The sequence below is a fragment of the Nicotiana tomentosiformis genome, chromosome 11 (genome assembly GCF_000390325.3).
Source record: "Nicotiana tomentosiformis chromosome 11, ASM39032v3, whole genome shotgun sequence".
Classification (NCBI taxonomy): Eukaryota; Viridiplantae; Streptophyta; class Magnoliopsida; order Solanales; family Solanaceae; genus Nicotiana; species Nicotiana tomentosiformis.
The window spans coordinates 67,336,998-67,356,721 of NC_090822.1; the positions used below are offsets into that span (position 1 = coordinate 67,336,998).

At 34.6% G+C, this 19,724-nt stretch overlaps 2 protein-coding genes across 2 annotated transcripts; both read right to left on the reverse strand.

Moving 5' to 3' along the window:
* Positions 1-3,356: 3,356 nt before the first annotated feature.
* LOC104101911 (thiosulfate/3-mercaptopyruvate sulfurtransferase 1, mitochondrial) lies at positions 3,357-10,475 on the reverse strand. Its single transcript, XM_009609460.4, has 12 exons — positions 10,115-10,475; positions 9,511-9,699; positions 9,288-9,347; positions 9,015-9,077; positions 8,568-8,692; positions 8,325-8,487; positions 7,282-7,341; positions 6,602-6,660; positions 5,056-5,137; positions 4,198-4,261; positions 3,866-3,933; positions 3,357-3,744 (listed from the first exon to the last, which is right to left on the reverse strand). The coding sequence occupies exons 1-12, from the start codon at positions 10,199-10,201 to the stop codon at positions 3,643-3,645; spliced, it is 1,122 nt and encodes a 373-aa protein (XP_009607755.1). The 5' UTR covers positions 10,202-10,475; the 3' UTR covers positions 3,357-3,642.
* Positions 10,476-18,450: 7,975 nt separating this feature from the next.
* LOC138901603 (uncharacterized) lies at positions 18,451-19,405 on the reverse strand. The gene is made up of 3 exons (XM_070189378.1): positions 19,096-19,405; positions 18,830-18,998; positions 18,451-18,649 (listed from the first exon to the last, which is right to left on the reverse strand). The coding sequence occupies exons 1-3, from the start codon at positions 19,403-19,405 to the stop codon at positions 18,451-18,453; spliced, it is 678 nt and encodes a 225-aa protein (XP_070045479.1).
* Between the last annotated feature and the right edge of the window lie 319 nt (positions 19,406-19,724).

A 19,724-nucleotide genomic window follows, 5' to 3' on the forward strand; every position in this document is an offset into this window, starting at 1 on the left:
ACATATAGTTGTTTTTATTAACTTTTTCAAATAAGATTTAAAAACAGACAACACAAAACACTAACCGATCTGTACTTTCATTAATTATTACAAAATGTAGTTTAAACAAGCGGGGGGAGATGGGGAGGAACTATGTAGTTTTAGCATATGGGAGAGTTTTACAAAAGGGGTGACAAAAAAAGGGGGGAAGAAAGTTCTAATTAGGAGGAGGAGGATTGTTAACAAGGTAACCTCTCCAAAGACGATAAAAGAATAATAAGGTGGAGCGACCTCTTTTCCCTCCAAAGTTAACTAATGGCGGCGTCCCACCATTCTTGGCTTCTTTTCCTGATGATGTGGAAGTGTCAATAGAATTAGGTAATTCCTCATGAATATGACCACCACCTCTTTCAAGTTTTGATATAATCTCTTCCACTACTGCTTCCTTCTTCTTATTCACGTCGTCATCTCCTTTTCCACGCATATGATCACCCTTCATGTCATCTTCATCCGATTGCTGTTCTAATTCCTTTATTTCGTCAATATTCCCTACTCCTGTTATGGGTGCTTCATTGCTTTGTGCCTCACCACTAATTTCTTCCACATTGGTAATATTGTCGTCCTTCATTGCGGCAGCCATTCTGTTTTATCTCCTAGTCTTTTGTATATGTAAGTAACACTAGGCATATATATAGATATTGGAAGGGTGGGAGCGGTTAACCAAACGGTGGCAGCTTTTGGTTTTCAAAAGAAGCTAGCATCTAACGTTATGACCAACCATCGATTTCTCTTTCTGCTCTACCCGACTATCCCCCCGCCCCCAACCTACCACTATTAGGTTTCTATTCGTATGATCTTAAGGACTAAAACGCTGTATACTCTCTGCATAAAAGGCACACTCTACTCATATGAAGTTAATATTCTTTCAATTATTACTATTAAGTTTCCAAATATACCATTTTGCACTTTTAATTAAGGTACCTTCTTTTGTCAGTCCCAAAATCGATCAAATGGGATTCACAAGACATTATTTACGCTTTGCGGCAAACGCCACCCTTCTTATTCTTAATATGAATGTCCCTGGTTGATTAATACAAATCTATATCTATACTATATTAGAAACATGAACCTTAAATTACTTAAATACCCTTTTAAAAAATCCTACTTATTGAAAAATAAAAAATAAAAAAACGTAACGCCTACAAGAGGCCCCAAGCAACGTTTCAGACACAGCTCACATCCATTAGTTGTGAGGGAAAAGAGATCATAAATAGCTAACTCCAAAGGGTACTATTGCTGACTAAACTACTCGGTACCAGTCATACCTATTTAACCAAACAACTTGCTTTTGACTGAATCAAGATATGTCTACTGTATGAGAGTATACTTTAAATTGCACTAAAATTGTATTCATTTTGAACCTCTTGATATTGGATCCTGAATTTCACCTTTGCATTACCCATCTTCAAATTTGGACATTGACAATTTACTCCACTATTTATCATGTTGTCCTCCACAATATTACACGCAAATATAATGGATAACAAAAAATTGAGTATACCTTGTAAGTTCATCAACTGTATTTTCTTGTACAAATATTATCTTTTGGGTTTGGTTTTAAGAGTTGTAGTTAAAAAGTAGGGATTATTTTTCGGATTAGTTTCTTCATCTATCGTGAGCGAAAAGACACATTGTTGTGACAGGGCAAAAAAGTATATCATCTTGCATTATTTCAATTTCCATCCTTCCTGCTGCTATAAACTCATTTTTCTCTGTCAAATTTTTTATTTGCAATGGATTACGCACGATTTTACTATGTCCAATCCGACTAACGCTTGAGGTAATTAATCTAATCAAAACTACCTTCAACTTTATATACTGGAGTACTTAGTTCTCCAATATATTTATTTTTTGTTATGAATTCAGGCATGGAATCACTGCACAGTACCTTGCTTCTTCAATTAAGATCTTGCACTAATATTCGTCTGTTCCTTTCTAATTTAATTTATGTATTTTAGATTTAGCATATCAATTAAGATGAATAAACGAGGAGCATTGTTCAATACTTGTAGTATATTGGAGTTCTGAAACAACAAACTAGAATTCTAATGCTAATTACGTTTGTGTTGAGTAAATCCCTTTTCTTGTTGAGATGGATAAGAAAACTATAATCCTATCTCCAACTGAGACCACTCGACCGAGTCATCCACTTAAAAATTCGATGCAAAAAATTACTAATTGTAAATTCAGGAATAACTTTAATTGCTCTAAGAGAAATATGCACTTGACGACCTTGACACAAACAATTGAAGAGGAAGATAAATGAGTTATACAAAGCAAAAGGACGAAAAAAAACAATGAAGAGTAACATTCATTAACTAAAATTAATGGTCTTTATTTTAGTGAAAAAGAATTATGGATTAATTTAATTTGTGAAGTTGTATTTATATATTAAAAGGGTATTATTGTTGGTGAATCAATCTATATATCGTTATTTGTGTTTTTCTTCATATAAAAAGCAACTTGTGCCGGCATAGCGCATGCATTCAAATTTTTAGTTTCGTAGTCTTGTCATCTTCATTATAATCCATAATTGTTCTAATACTTTTATTTTTATTAGTTTTCACATATTATCTACCTATATTTATATATGAACACAACTATTCAATCAAAAAAGGCATCAATGCAATCTATACTACAAGTATAAGTCAATTCTTTGTTATTATTTGTTTAGCTAAATACTAAGGGTGTGTTGTAAATAAACTTATCATACTAATATGTTGGTATTCGCTTGTATTATTCTTAAGTATTATCAAAAGGCGAATATGATAGATCCATTGATTATTTACAAGAACTTTTACTATATACTTTCATATATAATTGACTTGATATACACGTGCGAGAGACTAGTGATTTTAACAATTACCAATATTTTATTTTATAGTTAGTTAAAATAATGAACTGGATGATACGCGTTACACTTTCGAGTGGTTTTTCCTTGCTCCTTATTTTTACTTGTTAAACTAGTATAGTATCTTAAATAATTCTCTATCACGCGAAGTAGTAGAAACGCAAAAGAAAACACTTATTGTTTTACTAGGACTGATGTGCCTCACATACATGCTAAGTATTAAAATATTTTACTCGTTCTTTTGTCTTTGCAATAATATGCATATTTGCCAAGAAATCTCCGTTATAGAATGGCCCCGAAGAACGTCACTTCCAAAATAATAATATCATACCAAAAGTATCCTTTAATGAGTAGCTCCGTATGACTGTAACCTAAGGTAACTAAAATAAAATTACTTGATCCGTTCATAGTCCATTTCGTTATTGGGGCTAGTCTGAAACGGAGTTCAACGAAATGATCAAATGCATAGGCGAAAGAGGTGCATGAACAGCGCATGCTTGTTGCTCATTAAAGACAGAAAAATTGGACTCGTGATCAAATAGTTATAAGTAACTTAAGCACAGCAAAGACAGGTCTGATTTTCCCCAGCCTACTATATTCTTACTAACAGCCACTCTTTCTGCATTCCCTCTGTTGACATATATACGTGCCATAACTATCTTTAAATCTATGTTCCATTATTCGAGGATACAACGGATCAGGCAAACTTTGCAATGTCATATGTTGATGCACTCTTTGAAAGCATGTTGCATTTACGGTTCAGATGTGGAGACTGGTGCATCTGGATGTCCTCCCCATTCTGTCCACGAACCATCATAGACTGGAACATCAGTCTTTCCAAGTCGATAGAGGCCCTACAAATATGAAGAAACTTTGAATATCTCCATTTTGTGCCAACATAAAATGGAAAATTGGATTCTGGTCATTGACATATAAGAAGATCGTCCCAAAAGAGAAACAGAGAGTTTGACTAACCAAGGCAAGTATGCAAGCTGTTACCCCAGTGCCACAAGAAGTTATTACAGGCTTGTCCAAAGAGATACCTATAGAAGAATAGGTTATCCATATAAGCAACTGGAAAAGTCGGATAATTTATAGAAACACTTCAAAAATACCAGATGCAAAAGGACTAATTTACGTGATTGAATGATTTCTGATCAACTCTTTAATTCAAACGGGAAGCCTTTTCAAATATACCATTACATTGAAACTTCGGACTGCATTAAGTCCAATTATGTACATATGCAAATGCATTAATATTTTATTCTCCCTATGCAAGCCATCAAGCAAGAGGAAGCTGTTCCTACCTTCCTGCTCAAATTTTTTCTTGAGCTCTTCATCAGATAATAGTGTCTGAGAGCCATCCAGCATCTGCATGCAATCACCATAATAAGCCAGATACTCATACATGATTACAGAGCTTAATCTAGGAATTAGTCAGCAGGGATCAAAATTTCGAAACAAAGAGTTCTGCACCACAATGATTACCCTTGGTCGTATTGACAGCGTCAACAAATAGTAGAACTCTGCTTATATATGGTTACAGAGCTTAATCCAGGAATTAATCAGTTGGCATCAACATTTAAAAACAAAGAAAATTATGCTAGAATGGTTACCCTTGATTGTACTAAGGGATTATTCTAGATAGTAGAACTCTACATACTGCTGAAGAATCTCTATATTGTTGGTGAAAAGAAACAAGAATGTAAGGAGGCACTACACACTTAGTCATTAGGTGCAATGTGCAATAGGTGCTCCCTAAGGGGGGGATGAAGATACACATGGCTTATTGTTCAAGCATTGTTGTACCCAGGCATGAGCAGAGGGTAGGATTCATTTACCTCAACGTGCTCACAATTATCTTGGAAGATATGAAGGGAACATCTATCAAATCCTTAGGGTCTTAACAAACAGTCATTGTGACATTATTGTTAAGGGAGAAAGCTTTCATCACTATCAATGTGAGACACCAACAAATCATGCGCTAGATAATATGGATTATCAATGAATAAAGTCAACTCCCACAATTAGATCTAAAGGCCATGCCTCAACAAATAGTCTAACCAGCCAAAATCAAAATCCTATTTCATTCCTCCACTGAAGACAATGGCTTTTAATAGATAAGAATATTGAAAATCACATCTCTTTTACTAGTAGACCTTCACCTGTGCAAAAGGAATGCACTTGCTCCCAGGTACATGACCACTTCTTATTCCTTTTCGAGGCTCTGGTGCAACACCATCAAACCTAAAATGGGGCAAGCAAAAATCAGAACTTTAGATTCAACTCCATTTTCCTGTAAAATGAATTGTAGAAAATCCACCTCAGACATTAAAAAGTTTTTTTTTTTAATCAGGAGACGCTAAAACAGCTTTGATAAACAAATTCACAGTAGTCGACTAGAACAATAGATTTTGATCCATTTTGTATAATACTAACAGCAGATACATCAATTTATTAAACCTAACGAACATTATGGTCCATTCATAGTAGAGCATAAGTGTTCATGTACAAGCTTATGTTAGCTATGCGGTAAATTTATCAGTATCTTGAACCAGTGTTTATCTTGCCAACTTAGAAAAACTAGGAAGTATGCACCTCTTCCTTTCAAAAGAAGCTTACTTCCATCATATCCAAATTAGCACAGACATGACTATGCAGAAACAATTCATTTAATAAGCTTTCTTTGTTCTCTTAAAGTATTAAGGGTCTAAAGTTATTGTTTGTGCAAGAAAATTAATTAAAAGGAATGACCAATTCATTTTATTGCTTTTCGGGCTAAACAACATTTAGCCCAAAACGAAGTAGATGAATTAGTTGGTAAACTCTATTTTTGAGAGTATATCTTCTCCATATCTCAAATGGTCTTTGTTCTTGTCTTGCCTCTTCAGATGGGGAACCGTCTTCTTATTTTCGTCATCAATCTGCCTGTTCACCACTTCCGTCTTTGTTTTCTCCATTGGTGCAAGGACGAATCCCGTAGCAGCACCAGAGTTCAACACTGTTCAGACGGGGTAATTTGGAGAGTCCATGTAACATCGGTATAACTGTAACATTATTGTATTTTTGCTACTTTCGCCTTTTCTCTGTTGTACTCCATAACTAGAATAATTATTTCACTTGTCTAACTCCCCGAGGCGTATTCATTATAGGCTTTACCAAAATTCCAATGTGTTGGTGACAGCAGTCAAGTGAGTTGTAAATGTTGCACTTCATGTTATAAAAGAGAGCGCAGTGTAACGTAGAATTGCGTGCATGTCACGTACTTCTTTCAACCTTAGTGACTAACTCCACCAAGGACCTATAGATGACAAGACATGCCAAAAGATATTACTCACCTGTTCTATCTCCTCAACACTATTTGATTACATATATGCTGCATATCTCTTTTTAACAAACTACACCCTCTATTTACTCGACATAATTTGACAAGGTGCAGAATCAATATTACTTGCATATTGAACAAATTGTTGAAAGAAAGCATCAGCTTAAAGTCTCAAGTTCTGTTGTAAATTAAGTTTCAATTCTTAAAGTTTCCGGAGAAAGAACTAATAGTATTACTCAATTGGGAGGGGGGGATAGTGGATGGTTTAAGAGCTACAACAAAAATGACACGCCCGTGTTTAATCTCATCCAATCATGATTAAAAAAAAAACTTAGCTATTAATGCATCATACATTAAGAAATTAGTTCTCCGACAAACTAAAGTACCTAGCTTTGGATCGAGCATCTATATGCTGATAAGTTGTCTCTTCAATGTTCTTCCGAACCTGAAAGTATAAACATTACATCTCCACATAAAAAAGATAGAACTATTGACAACAAAATCACATCGTCAGTTACTATGGAAAGTATATCGAAAGAAATATCGACTACAAAAATTTGCATTTATTTACTTTTGAAAGCATACAAAAAAAACTTCAATCTGCTTGACATATCTAGCAGGAGGACGAAGAATTTGTCAGTTGGACTATCACCCACTTATAAAACCATTAGACCTAAACATTGATATAGGATCCCTAAAAGAACAACCTTCGAAATCCATGACCCAGATTTACTTGCGGAATTTGTTGTGTTTTACGTCTCACTCATGGGAAGTAGATTTTTTTTTTCTGGCTGAATATAGCTGAACAAATCGTCCAAGGATGAACCAGCAAGCTTGCAATTTCACATTACATTACAATTTGTAAGTTTGCGCATGATCTATCTGTTCCTAAACCTACCATCAGCTTTAAATTGCATAGCGATAGGACATAATGTGATTGAATGCTGGTGAACAGAAGACAGGTTACATATTGATATCCATGCCATTAGCACCAGTTCGACAGTGTATGGCTATACATAGCTCCCAGAAAGAACTGCAGGCAGAAAGCACAACCAAGCACACTAACCTGGTCAAGGGTCCAGATGAGATGTGGCTGAAACTTGGTCTGAAAGGTAATAGGTGCGACCTGCAAACAATAATTTTTATGGTAATATTAAGTAAGGTACATTAGCAGTAGAATTCCAATAGCTATAAGGAATGTGGATAAAACTATTAACAAAAGGAAGCACTCAACGTCCTATTGAAAAAAGTATTTGAGAAGGCATTTTGAGTGTTGCGTACCCAAGAATAAGCCACCCCCTCACTCTCTCACCCCACCTCTCCAGAAAAAATAAAACATTCAAGACAGAGGAAATACTCAATCATCAAACTGTTACTCTTCAGAAAAGAACAAAGCATTCAAGAAAAAGGGAACTGTCAAATATCAAATTCTTTGTTTATTTTGGTACTTTCCCTCATCACTGAACCTTTAGTTCCTGGAATCTTATTTTGGCACTGCGCCCACAAGGATGACAGGAAAAGGAAATTATTGAACTTTTAACACATTATCTCTGATGTTAGATTTACATCCATGGACTAACAGAGACTCAGTAGCTGTCATTTATCCTGGGTTGGGACTTTTATCTCATCATATCTTTATTTAGTAACATATATTTCATATAGTTTATCAGGCGATACCACTTAATAAGTGGATAACTACCTCCAAGTTTTCACCTTTAATTGTTCTCCTGTAAAGGCAGCAACTTCTTTTTAATTTTTTATTTTCTGGGAAAAAAAACTCCTCATAAAGATAGATCGTATTCAAGAAAACAATCATCTCATTAAAGTAACACAAGAAAGATTTGAGATTTTTGCACAGAGAACTTTTTCTTATAACCGAGAAATCCACGACAACAGTGGCCCGCAATTCAAACTCGTGACACGCACCTAATTCACACATCACACCTTGGGGAATTTTCACACAGAGGCCTTGCCACCACTAAATTCTAGTCGTACTGCTTCAAAGGTGCCATGCTATCAGGGTTTAAAAAAAACATTCTTTTTTGTGCATATTTTCTGTTTTAAGATGCATGAGTAAAAGCAGTTCACGGGAAAAAAGCTTTTACTTACCGTCTGTCCTTGATATACTTTCTCTATTGCTTCACTGGCAGCGCTAGCTTTCAAAATTGCGTCACCAGATGCACTGGATTCAACATCATATCCAGAAGCACGCCATCTTGGCAAGCCTCCATCTAAAACCCAAACTCTGTCATGTCCAAAAACTCGAAACATCCTGATTATCCATTTTGTAATTTGTTAGTTATTTTGTACAAAAAGAGCTTCTCTGCCTTTCGCAATAATCAGTTAACTCACCACCATACACGAGCTGCACTGAAAATTCCCTTCCCATCATAGACAACAACCCCATCTTTGTTCTCGATTCCAAGAGCAGACACAGCAGCTGCAAATGCTTCTTCGGATGGCAGCATGTGTGGCAACTGATAACATCAACAGAGAAACAAAGCTTTTATACAATAAAAAGGTGATGTGATCATTTTTTTTTATAAGGTAAAAAGGTGATGTGATCTTTTCTTTTTTTTTTGATAAGGTAAAAAGGTGATGTGATCTATCTCACAAGCATGTTGGAAGGTTACGTGAAACATCTCTTATGGTATAGAACAGATGAGTTCAATGGAAAAGGGGCGGAAGAGAAGTAGAGATATTGATGCAAGAGAAGATGTTCCAAGCTGTGAAAGATTACATTATGCAGCAAAATATTCTCAAAAAGAAGAAAGAAAATTTGGAGGAAGTATGTCTTACATTTGTAGTACGATCAGATATACCATCTACATCAAAGAAGAGTGCTTCAGGAATGTGTGCAACCTGTTCAAATAGAAGTAAAAGCATGCCCCAAACCACATATTTGAAAAAAAGAGAGAGAGAGAGAGAGAGAGATGAACAAATAAACCTCACAGAGGGGTCTAGTAGAGGGGGAATATTTTCTGTCTATGAATACATTCAATAAAAGCAATGCAGGCATTTGAATCGAGATAAAGCACTTCTATTTAGACAAGTATCAATCAGGGGTAGCACCTGATACTCTTGAAGGGGGTTTCTCTGCTCGTTTGGCATGTACCAAGATGCATCCAACACCTTTAAGAAAAATAAAGCGAAAAATCTCTTTAAGTTTTCTAAGCATTGGAAAAGAAGCAAAAAAGGACTGATTCTCCCTTAATTGTCTATATAGGACAGCACCACCATCTTAAATCCCCGCAGGAAGGAACAAAATATAAAAAAAAAAATCAATCACGCACACCTTCATATCAGGGTTTTTAAGGTTTGCATGGAGCCAGTCAACTGAAACAACAGGTTCATTGGTGGACACAGCTAGTGTTGAGAATGTTGTCCGTATTCCTATCCTTGATGAAGCCACGCAACATGTAACAGAACCCACAACCTTGTAAGAGTAATAGGTTGGTGCAGCTTGGGAGTAGAAAGGTTTCTTCTGCAGGGATTAAGCAAATAAGGAACATTTCTTTTACTAACAAATCAGAAACATACTTGTCAACTTTCAATGGCAATTGAAGTTGGCAATCTACATGACAAAGCCACGTGATAATGCTAACATGATTTTTACAAGTATTTCTCACGGAATTCAAAGAAACAAATCCCTTTTTATCAAGAACTTACTGCCACTCGTGTTGACAGGTTAACTAAGCAAGTAGAATTAAGTGCAACTGAAATTGTAAAAGAATATAGGAAGGAAGCTAAGTCGTCAATTAAAATCAGATGCTTCGCAAAGGATTGAAATTTATGTAAAACTGTGCATTCATGTGCGGTGAAAAAGATTAAAATTTCGAAAGTCACAAATACATAGACATGAATTTCGCCTTTAATTTGATGTCAAAGCAAGCACTTACAGAAATAAAGAATTGGGGCTTGTAGAAAGTGGAAGGCTTTAGAAGGCGGTGGGCAAAGAGAGTCCTTGATAAAAGCCCCGCTGCCATTTTTGAATGAATTCACAACATAAGAAATTAAGTTAACTGTGGGGCGTGACAGAGACCAAACAATAGAGAGGACAACGTTGTTGTATTGAATACGAGGAATCGTCCGCAGCTAAGCTCAACTCAAACCCTAATCCCACTAGTCAGTTGTGAATGATCGACGATCCCGTGCGTTAACCGCCGGCGCTCTAAAAGGATCCCACAAACTTTAAGACGGCGTATTCCTCACTCCTCTTTTCCTACTTCTCGCTTTTTTATTTAACTAGTTTTATGTACCAGAGTGGTACGTGAAAATATGTTACTTATATTGTGTAAATGTAAAATATTTTATTATACGAGATACAAGTGTGTTGTGTTGTATCTCGCCTAACACCTATTTATAAATAATACTTTTGGTATTTATTCCTTTCGTCTCTTTGACCGCTTTGTCATGATTAAAGATTTTGTTATCGACATTAATATTCTTCTAATAAGTACAATACATAATTGTTTCTGTGAGAAATCATGTCTTAGCAAAAAAATTATGTTCAACTTTTGAGATTGACACTGTGTTACTATTGCAAATCATAAACATATTCGAAATTATTTTAAAAGAACTAATGTATTTTTTTAACAAAATTAGAGTCTTATTTGTTTCTTTATAATTAGGAATAGTAGTGAAAAATTCGGTCAGAATTTCAATATAGAGCTCTAATTTATATTTATATAACAAACAAATTCCAGGAGTTAATTCTGTAAAATTATTAACGCTTAGACTTTTAGCAAATGAAAAATATATCACTTATTAGGACATTTAAAATTTAGTAAGGATGATATAACTGAAGTATTCATGCAGATAGGTCATATTGGGAAAACAAATAAGCAAAAGAAAGTTATTCTACTATGCTCTTCACTCATGAAATCCCAATCTTGTTCGGGAATTAAGTCTGATCAATTTTTTGTATTCAATGTGATAATTTCTTTCAAGCTTAACTATGAAAATGCTCTCGAATAATATTAAATTATAAAGACTACTTTTTTACTTCCGGTCCTTGGTAGATATGTACTTCCAGCACGCAATAGAGTCAAAATAATTCGATGCTTGAAAAAAAAAAATACAAGATGTAATGTGAGAGAAAGAGGAGATACTTAACTATAAATAACTTAATACATAAAATAACAATAGAACTACATACATTAATTCATATTGTTGTTTTGTACTTCATCTTTAACTTGCTAAAGATTTCCTTGACAATATACTCTTGTGCAACCTGCTTTGGTCCTCCAAAGTTCAATTTAATTATAATATGAGTGACTGTAGTCAAATTATATTTATTCATAACTTCAATCATTAGACGTATCTTACTAATTTGATACTTGTCACACTAAATTTCGTAAAAATATAATCTATTCTGAATAAATATATCAAACAACCTTATCTCAATATTAATTTAAATTAGCTAAATTGGATTAAAAAAATGTACTAAAAAAGGTACAAACTATACAAACGTCACTCAACTAAATAAAAATCTTGTGTTTCTATTACTATGCAAGATATATAGAAAATAAAAAAAATTAATGCATACTACAAGAATAAAAATAATTGAACGTACCTTAAAAACTTTAAAAAATAATAGAATGTAAGGCCTTCAATTATAAATCAATACTATTATCCGTCTTAAATATACGCTTCGCACGAGAAAATTAAAGGCTTTGGTTGCAATAACATTTGTTTTCTAACTCTCCATCATCTAGAAAGCTAATCATGTAATAGTTTGCTTTCTTTGGCTCTTGCACGTGATGTTGTTGAACAAGAATCCGTCGAAACTCATAAAGTAGGACTTTCGTGGGACAAAAAAACCTAGGGTAAAAGACAAAAACAATAAACCTAGTTTTACTAAGGAATTGTTTTTAAGAATAAAATTTTAAGTGATTTTAGAGTCTTATATAGGATATTTTTATATAGTTTAAATAAGGAAAAACTTAATAATCAAAATTGGAGTTGATTTTTAAGTTAGGAAAATAATTAAATTATAATTTTATCCAATATGAAATCTATTTTTAAAGGACAAAAAAGGCGAACGACATTTCGCTAAGGGCGTTCGTGCTTTTAATATAACTAGTTTTAGTGTACGTGCGTTGCACGTGTGCCTAACGTCAATCAGTAAAATATGAACAAAAGGAATATGTAAATTAGGTTATCAAATACTAAGTTTTAAAATGTCTACATTAAGTTAATATGATAAAATAAATAACTCACTATATAGAAAAGTATAGGGAGTTGTCATTTGTTTAAATGAATATCAAAAGAAATAAAAATAATTAATGCCAACTCACATAAAATATTTTTTGTCTTCTAATATTTCATCCTTATAATTTAACATTTGTACCTTTACAATTTGATTCTTAATATTATATTATAACTGATTATATGATGAATATCGAAAAGAATGACTTGATTTTTTTGTAAATTAGTTAATTTAAAGATTTCCTTTGGTTAATTAATTTAAGAGCTTAATTTTTATTTTCATGTTAAAGAGAATAATTTATTATTGTTGATTCAAATCTTAATATTAGTTCATCCCAAGTTTTAAATATTTAAATATAATTATAATTTTTATCCAATAAGAATTCTATGTTAAGAGTAATAAGAAAATCGCTATGACATATCACTTCTGAATTTTTATGTTAGTATAACCATTAGTGTTACTGAATCTTACCAATCCTTCTCTTTCTTTTATATTCTTAAAATTAAAATATTTTCTTAGTTAAGCTTGATACTCGAATTTTAAAAAAAGAATTAATAAACTTTTGAGATTACTATGTTTTTGATTGCTAGATATTTGTTTTTACTCCCAAACATGATTTAATAACAAAAAATTTAGTTAATATCAAAATTTTAAATATAAGAAAAATAATTGAATGACTATTCTGTTATTTAAAAGAAATACATGTAAACCTTGAAAAAAGACTCATAAACCTGGGAAAAAAACAAGGACTCCTAAACCATGAAAAGGAAAGTAAGGACCACCAAAATTTTATAACAAAAGATACTTGTAAGCCTAATATTAAAAAATGATACTTCTGACGTGATTGAAATTCAATACCCTAAATCTAAATGTAGTTTATGTGAACGACTCCAATTAAATAACATAATTTTTCATATCAAAGTCCTAAGTATTAGAAAAATAATTATGTGACTGCTTTTAAATATTATGAAAATAATTAAATCACTATTCCTACAATTTAGAAAAATAGTTTAAATTACTATTTTGTCAAATGTGAAAGCTAGTTAAGATTTTACCGTATAAACGTTTTTTTCTTTTTTTTCTTGACCTTATAAACTAATAGTAAACATTAAATACTAAGGGCTCTTAGAATCTTTTTAACATTATTCTTTTATTAATGAAGAAAGTTGACAAAGTAAATATATATAAAAGAAAGTTCTTTTTATAGATATGTTTTTGTGATTCAAGTAAAAGTATCATCCTTTTTGCATGTTTATACTTTATATTAGGAAAAGGAGACTCAAATTCAAATGCATAGGACGACATAAGAATAATTGATATTTAGTATGTAAAGTTCATATATTTATTGTTCATTATTCTGTTATTTTTTAACTAATAAATTTATTTCTAATATAATTTAGTCTAAAATAATTAAATTAGTAACAAAATAAATAGAAGAAATAAACAAAAACTTGGGAAGAAAGTAATTTTTCTCACAACATTCCGTGTTCATTAAAGTCTCCTAGAAATAGTACAAATTAAATAAGTTATATTAGTAGTTCAAATAAGGAAGGATATAATACACAAAATCTAATTGATTGAGAAATCATAGATATTTGAAAAATAATTAAATGCATATAATTCAAATGACTATTTTGTCTTGTGCGAAAATAATATTTTAAGGGTAAAAAAGGCGAACGACATTTTGCTAAAGGTTTTCGTGCTTTTAATATAGTATAGATATAGATAATTTGAGCAAAATTGTTTTTCTTTTTACTGACGCACATTTAAGAAAAAAGAATGATTTTGAAATGTGAATTATTTTATTAAATTAAAAAATTAAGTTAATATATTTTAAATATTATAAAGCGATCTTTTGGGAACAGAAATCCTTTCCTTTTCCTGCAAACTAATAGGGAGACGCAAGCTAAATATTTACGTGATCGGTAATTCCGATTTCCGATTTCTTTAGTTAAAGTTATTTTAGGACTCTTGAGCGGTTGGCGTTGGTGGGTACGAGGAGAGGTAGAGGGCGGCCGAAAAAGTATTGGGAAGAGGTGATTAGGCGGGTTATGACGAGACTTCAGATCTCTGAGGGCATGATACTCGATAGGAAGCGTTGGAGGTCGAGCATTAAGGTTGTAGGTTAGGAGATAGTTGAACATATTTAGTCTACTAGTGTGAGGCTAGGCTGATAGGATTTAGTCTTAGACAGCTAGTGGTCAATGTTGTGTTTATACTACTCTTCCGTTTTCATAGTGTCTGGCCTTATTTACTGGTTATTATTTCTATTTTCCATCTAGTTACTGGTTCTTGTGATGTTGTTATTATTTCTATAATTTTTGTTGATGGTACTGATATATTGTCTCTTTTCGTTCTCTTGAGCCGATGGTCTATCGGAAATAACCTCTCTACCCCTCGGGGTAGAGGTAAGGTCTACGTACACACTACTCTCCCCAGACTCCACTTGTGAAATTTTACTGGGTCGTTGTTGTTGTTTAAAATAAACTAGAAGAAAAATAATTGCTCTATTAATTTTTCATGAGTTAGAACAAATGAGAAACCACTAAAAAGTATTTTATCCTTTTTAATTTTTATGGTATTTTTTGCTTTTCGAGATTTAAACTATGTGAACTTTGATCAATATTTTAAAATATTTTTTTAAAATTATATTGACATGAGAAAATTGTAACTTATAGTACTTTTTGACTTTTCATATAGTTTTTCAAATATTTAAATTTTTAAATATTGAGTTGGTTTTATTTAATTTAATTTAGCTACGAAGATTAGTCAAATGACTCTTGAGAAATAACTAATGCCACATAAATTGGGACGAATAGAGTAATAAATTTTAGAGGATAAATAGTATGTCACAAAAGTATTTCTAGTAATAACACTGAGTACTAATAATAAGAGGGGGTTATATCCCGATATGATTTGATTTACCGTTATCACCCATTTATCATACATTACTCGTAATGCTTCATTTAATCTTTTCTTAATCTCCTGCTAATATTTTTGTCTATCACATTATTCTAAAAATTTCAACAAAACCTTGTTTCACTTTTAGCTCCCCTGGCTCATTCCACAATTTTGGGTTACTCTAATCCCAACTGGATCCTGATATCCCATCATTCTCTTAAACTATATCTATTAGCTTCCATTGGGCATAACTGACAGTGGTGGAACCAGGATTTTCATTAAGAGGAGTCAAAACATAAAGAAATAAATTCATCCAGAAGTCAAGGGGTGTCATTATATAGTATATATACATATTTTAAAAAATATTACCTAGCTATACAATATAATTTTCTGCGAAAGGTGTCAGTTGACACCCCTTTGGTGTATGTGGCTCCGCCACTGATAACTGAGATGGGTGTGACCAATTGTACATACCTGTATTACGGTTGAAAGTAAACTCAGAGTACTTATATTTCTCTGCCTGAATTGTAAATATTGATAATCTTCACTAACAAGGTACCTCGTACCCTCCTTCACCTTGCTTCAATTACATGTTGAAACTTAAACTTTTACCTTATGATACTCCCATGGCCTGCTATTCACGGGGTATATTTGATATTCCCATCTTAGGGTCTTAAGCTGGAAATTTGCATATCTGGTATGCACGATCTGATAGGGCCTCAAACAAGGCCACGTCGTCAAGAACTATCCATTTGGTTCTATAGCTTCATCAATTGCAGTTTACACCAGGGGTGTTCAAAACCGAATCGAAGCTGAACCTTAATGGCTTATTGGTATCAGGTTAACAGTTTAACGGACGGGGAACAGATTGAATTTTTTTTATTAACGGCTTATCGGTTTGGGGGCGAATTATTCAATTTTCTTAACTCCGCTTCACCAACTTCGAACCAACCAATTGGTGATCTACACCTTTGCCCATACAAAGCTTCGTACGATCCATCTTGATACTAGAGTGGTAGCTATTATTATAAGCAAACTAAATGAGGGGTAGAAAATCATCCCAATTACCTTTAAAATCGATAACACACGCCCTAAACATATCCTCAAGAGTTTGAATGGTGTGCTCTGCCTGGCCATTTGTCTGAGGATGAAAAGTTGTGCTGAGGTTCACTCTTGTGCCCAATCCTTTATGAAAGGATTTTCAAAAGTTCGCTGTGAACTGAGCACCACAATCTGAGATGATGGACAAATGAGTCCCATGCAATCGAATAATTTCCCGAATATCCAACTTGGCATAATCCTCTACTGAATCTGTAGTCTTCACTGGCAAGAAGTGAGTTGACTTGGTAAGTCGGTCTACAATCACCCAAATCGAATCATGCTTCCGAAACGAGCGAGGTAAACCTGTTATGAAATCCATGTTTATCATCTCCCATTTCCAAATAGGAATTTCTATACTCTGAGCCAAACCACTAGGCCTCTGGTGTTCGACTTTCACTTGCTGACAATTTGGATACTTAGCCACAAAATCAGCTACGTTCTTTTTCATGTCGTTCCACCCATAGATCTCCTTAGATCATGATGCATCTTTGTGGAACCTGGGTGAATAGAATACCTGGAATTGTGGGCTTCTGACATAATCCTCTCTCTGAGCCCATCTACGTCTGGAACGCATAGTCTGCCCCAGTACCTCAAAGTGCCATCATCTCCCGCTTGTTCAAAAGCCGTAGTCTTGTATTTGTGAATCCCTTCCTTCAACTGCAATAATTAGAGATCACTGAACTATTTTTCCTTAACTTCGACTACTAAGGAGGATTCAGCCCTATTTTGAAGAACAAAGCCACCATCTTCGGAGTCCAAAAGTCGAACTCCTAGACTTGCTAAGTGGTGGGCTTCCTTCGTCATAGTTCTCTTGTCTGCTTCAACATGAGCTCAGCTTCCAATAAAACACCGACTGAGAGCATTGACTACAACATTTGCTTTCACTGGATGATAGAGGATATCAACGTCATAATCCTTGAGCAATTCGAGCCACCTTCTCTGTCGAAGATTCAATTCTCTTTGCTTGAAGATGTACTGGAGACTCTTGTGATCTATGTAAATATCAACATGCACCCCATACAAATAATGGCGCCAGATCTTTAGCGCAAATACCACAGCTGCTAACTCAAGATCATGAGTTGTATAATTCTTCTCGTGAGCCTTGAGTTGTCTCGATACTTAGGCTATGACTTTACCATGTTGCATTAACACACACCCAAGAACAACCCCTGAAGCATCACAATAAACAATGAACCCTTCGATTCCTTCCGGTAGTATCAAAACTGGCGTTGAAGTCAACCTTTTCTTTAACTCCTCAAAACTTTTTTCACAAGCATCCGACCACTAAAACTTGACCTTCTTCTGAGTCAATCTAGTCAAAGGGGATGAGATAGAGGAAAACCTCTCTATGAAATGCCTGTAATAGCCTGCTAAACCCAAGAAACTTCTTATATCGGATACTGAAGTGGGTCTAGGCCAATTCTTCACTGCCTCTATTTTCTAAAAATCCACCTTCACGCCTTCGCCTGAGATGACATGGCCCAAAAACACTACTGATTTCAACCAGAATTCACACTTAGAAAAATTTTCATATAGCTTGTGATCCTGCAGTGTCTGCAACATAATTCTGAGATGTTTTGCATGGTCAGTTTCGCTGCGGGAATAAATCAAGATGTCATCAATAAATATAATAACAGACAAATAAAGATAAGGCTTGAATACCCTATTCATAAGGTCCATGAAAGCTACTGGTGCATTCGTTAAACCAAGCGACATTACCAAAAATTCGAAATGCCCATATCGAGTCCTGAAAGCTATTTTTGGAATATCAACTTCCTTAACCTTCAACTGATGGTACCCCGATCTGAGGTCAATCTTGTAATAACACTGGGCACCCTGAAGTTGATCGAATAAATCATCTATTCTGGGAAGAGAGTACTTGTTCTTGATGGTGACTTTGTTCAACTAACGATAGTCAATGCACATACGCAAAGACCCATCCTTCTTTCAGATAAAGAAGACCGGGGTGCCCCAAGGTGAGACACTTGACCTTATAAATCCCTTGTCTAGAAGATCTTTCAACTAGACTTTTAGCTCTTTCAACTCTGCTGGAGCCATTCTATAAGGCGGAATAGATATCCGCTTAGTGCCGGGGAGTAGATCAATTCCAAATTCAATCTCTCTATAGGGATGGACTCCAGGAAGATCTTTGGGAAACACTTCTGGGAACTCATTTACAATTGGTACTGACTGGAGAGTGGGAGTCTGAGCATTTGCATCCCTAACTCAAACCAGGTGATAAATATACCCTTTAGAAATCATCTTTCTGGCTTTAAGGTAGGTAATAAACCTACCCCTAGGTGCTACTGCATCGCCCTTCCATTCTAAGACTGGTTCACCAGGAAATTCGAAACTTACTATTTTGGTTCTACAACCCACTGTGGCATAACATGACTCTAACCAATCCATGCCCATGATTACATCGAAGTCTACTATCTCTAATTCTACTAAGTCTGCTACAGTAAGGCGATGATACACTTTAATTGGACATTCCTTATAGATTCGTCTATCTATAGCTGATTCTCCTACTAGAGTGGACACTTCAAAGGGTTCACACAACTTTTCTGGTTCTATCCCAAATTTTTTAGCAATATATGGGGTTACATAAGATAGGGTGGATCTCAGATCCATAAGAGCATAAACATCAGGTGAAGACTATTAGCATACCTTTGACAACATCTCCACGAGCCTCTATATCCTGACGGCCTGCCAACGTATACAAGCAGTTCCGACCATCGCCCGTATTACTGAACTTTGCTGCACCACACCCTTGTTGGGCCTGAGAGTTCTGAGGGGCTGCTGAATTAGTTGACTGAGATACATTGCCTCCATTATTCTTCCTTGCTGATGGACAATCCCTCAAGAAGTAGCCCTGCTGACCGCACCCAAAGCAACCATTTATGCCCGAACGACACACCCCTGGGTGCCTCTTACCACATGTGTTGCAGATAGGGTAACCAGGGACTCTGTATTCCATACTTGCCTGTGACTGTGAGCCTGCTGCTCTGAAATTCTATTTTTTCTTGTTAAACTTGGACCTTTGAAGTGGTGCAATAGCTGAAGATGGAGCCGATCTTGATTTTGGTTTCCTGAAGAACTGGTGATTGCCACCTGCTTGAGATCCCCCTTGGCTGAAGTTTCCTACAGACTTAGCTCTCTTGCTGAATTCCCTGTCCTTCTCTCTCTGTAGCCGCTCTTATTCCTTCAACCTATCTTTGTTCCCTTGAACAAAGGCAACCATGTTAGTAATGGTCATGTCATTGTTCTGAGCAGCTATATTAGCATCAGCAAACAAA